The sequence below is a fragment of the Lathyrus oleraceus genome, chromosome 7, assembly GCF_024323335.1.
Source record: "Lathyrus oleraceus cultivar Zhongwan6 chromosome 7, CAAS_Psat_ZW6_1.0, whole genome shotgun sequence".
Lineage (NCBI taxonomy): Eukaryota > Viridiplantae > Streptophyta > Magnoliopsida > Fabales > Fabaceae > Lathyrus > Lathyrus oleraceus.
Genome location: NC_066585.1, coordinates 328,476,834 through 328,478,804, shown reverse-complemented (window position 1 = coordinate 328,478,804; position 1,971 = coordinate 328,476,834). Strand labels below are relative to the sequence as shown.

At 33.9% G+C, this 1,971-nt stretch overlaps 1 protein-coding gene across 1 annotated transcript; it reads right to left on the bottom strand.

Moving 5' to 3' along the window:
- Window positions 1–551: 551 nt before the first annotated feature.
- LOC127103645 (uncharacterized) lies at window positions 552–1,094 on the bottom strand. Its single transcript, XM_051040891.1, has one exon. It carries the CDS (start codon window positions 1,092–1,094, stop codon window positions 552–554), a length of 543 nt encoding a protein of 180 aa, XP_050896848.1.
- Between the last annotated feature and the right edge of the window lie 877 nt (window positions 1,095–1,971).

Here is a 1,971-nt window from a genome sequence, read left to right as displayed (position 1 = left end):
GCCTCATTGTGTGGTTGTTAAACCATATAACTTAATCAGAAATAGATCAAACTAGATAAAATGATAATGCATGGATACAATCATAAAGAAATAAAAATGAACAATGGAAATATTTGGCTCTAACCTTACTAGATGAGGTATATGTAGTTTAAGTACAAGTCCTTTGATTCTTTTCTTATCATTCGCCTTCAAGTTGCTAGTTTCTATTGTGATGATCAAATTTCTTTTGGATCATCTACTCAATGCTAAAGTGCTAAACTTGTAAATCTGAAAAAATAAAATAGCTACAAACTTGTTTATTAAAAATAACATAGATCTTCATGTGAGGGTTACACTTGAGTAGAAAGTTCCTCTTGAGGACGGACTTGAATAGAAATAAAGTAAATTCTGCAAAACAAAAATTGATTAAAAATGATGGGTTGCCTCCCATCCAATGCTTCTTTTTCGTCATTATCTTGACGTCCCAAGCTTAAAACACGTCAGGCGCAAGGGTTACCCTCATGCCGGTGAAAACTCCTTTTTTTCATTCTTTTGTCTACTTTCCTACCTTTTTACTCTAGATGATAGCAAGTATCCAAATTATCCGCATAAGGTGTCCATTCATACACCTTGAAAACCACCTTCCTTTTACTGAACTTCAAGATAAGTTCACCCCTTTTTACATCAATCTTTGCTTTCCTGGTTGCCAAGAATGGTCGTCTGAGAATAACAGATTCTTCTGAATCTCCTTTTGTATCAAGCACTGCAAAATCTGCAAGAAACACTAAGTCTTCAACATGTTCTGACACGTCGCATAAAATACCAACTGATTGAGTAACATATGAGTCAGCTAGAGTGAGAGTCATGTTACTCAGTGTGATCTCACCCACTTTCAATTCTTTGACAGTTTTCAGTGACATGAAATTTATGCTAGATCCTAGATAATATAGAGCATACGGAATATTCACTCCACCTATTTTACAAGAAATAGTAAACTTTCCCGGGTCTTTTAATTTTGGTGGTAAGGATTGAGGTTTTATCACATCATCATTTTCGGTCATGTTTACATGTTCCTTGATCACTTTCTCTTTCGAACCCTTTAGTAATGCCTTCATAAATTTAGCAAACTTAGGGTTCAAAAATTTCATGGAGCAAAATACTTACTTAGAGAGTAGCTATCATTTCTTTGAACTTTGCAAACACTCATGATTCATCATCTTGAACCAATTTCTTTTTAATTATCGGGTACGGTGGTTTTACGTGATCTGGTAAAGGAGGATTTGGTTCATTCATGATCTTCTTCTTTGTTATTCTCCAAGGAGAGTTTATATAAATGAGTTGATTAAGGGTGACTCCTATTTCCTCTTGGGTCACCTTGATTTGTACTCTCCTCTGTCTCGACCACACCTTCTTTAACTATCTCATCTTTACCCTTTTCAATAATCACCCCTAAACCCGTATCCACAAACTCGCATGATTCATTCTTAGGATTATCTACAGTGGTACTTGTGAATCCTCCACTTGAGCTAGAAAAATAGCTATTTCCCTGGATAATTGACCAACCTCCTGATTTTTTAAACTCTTCTTTTCCTAACCATACCTTAAAGCTGAAAAAAGACTATTTGCAGTTTAAAACAAGCCCCTCGGGCTTGGTATAAACATTTGAGAAAGCTTATTATTAAAAATAATTTTAAAAGAGGTGATATTTGATACAATGTTTTGTAAGAAAAACTAGCATGACTTTTGACTTGTGCATATTTTTGGTCAATTTAGTGATACTAATATGTCCTTGTGCGAGAACTTTTCTAATATGATGCAGAATAAATTCAAAAGTATATGATGGAGGAGCTTTGTTACTATTTTGAGGTTACAAATTAATTAATTAAAGTAAGGCTTCCTTACACAAATTACTTTAAGGATTTTAAAAAGATATCTAAATCTCTACCTCAACAAAGATGAAGAAGGAATACTTTACAACATCAAAAGCAAATT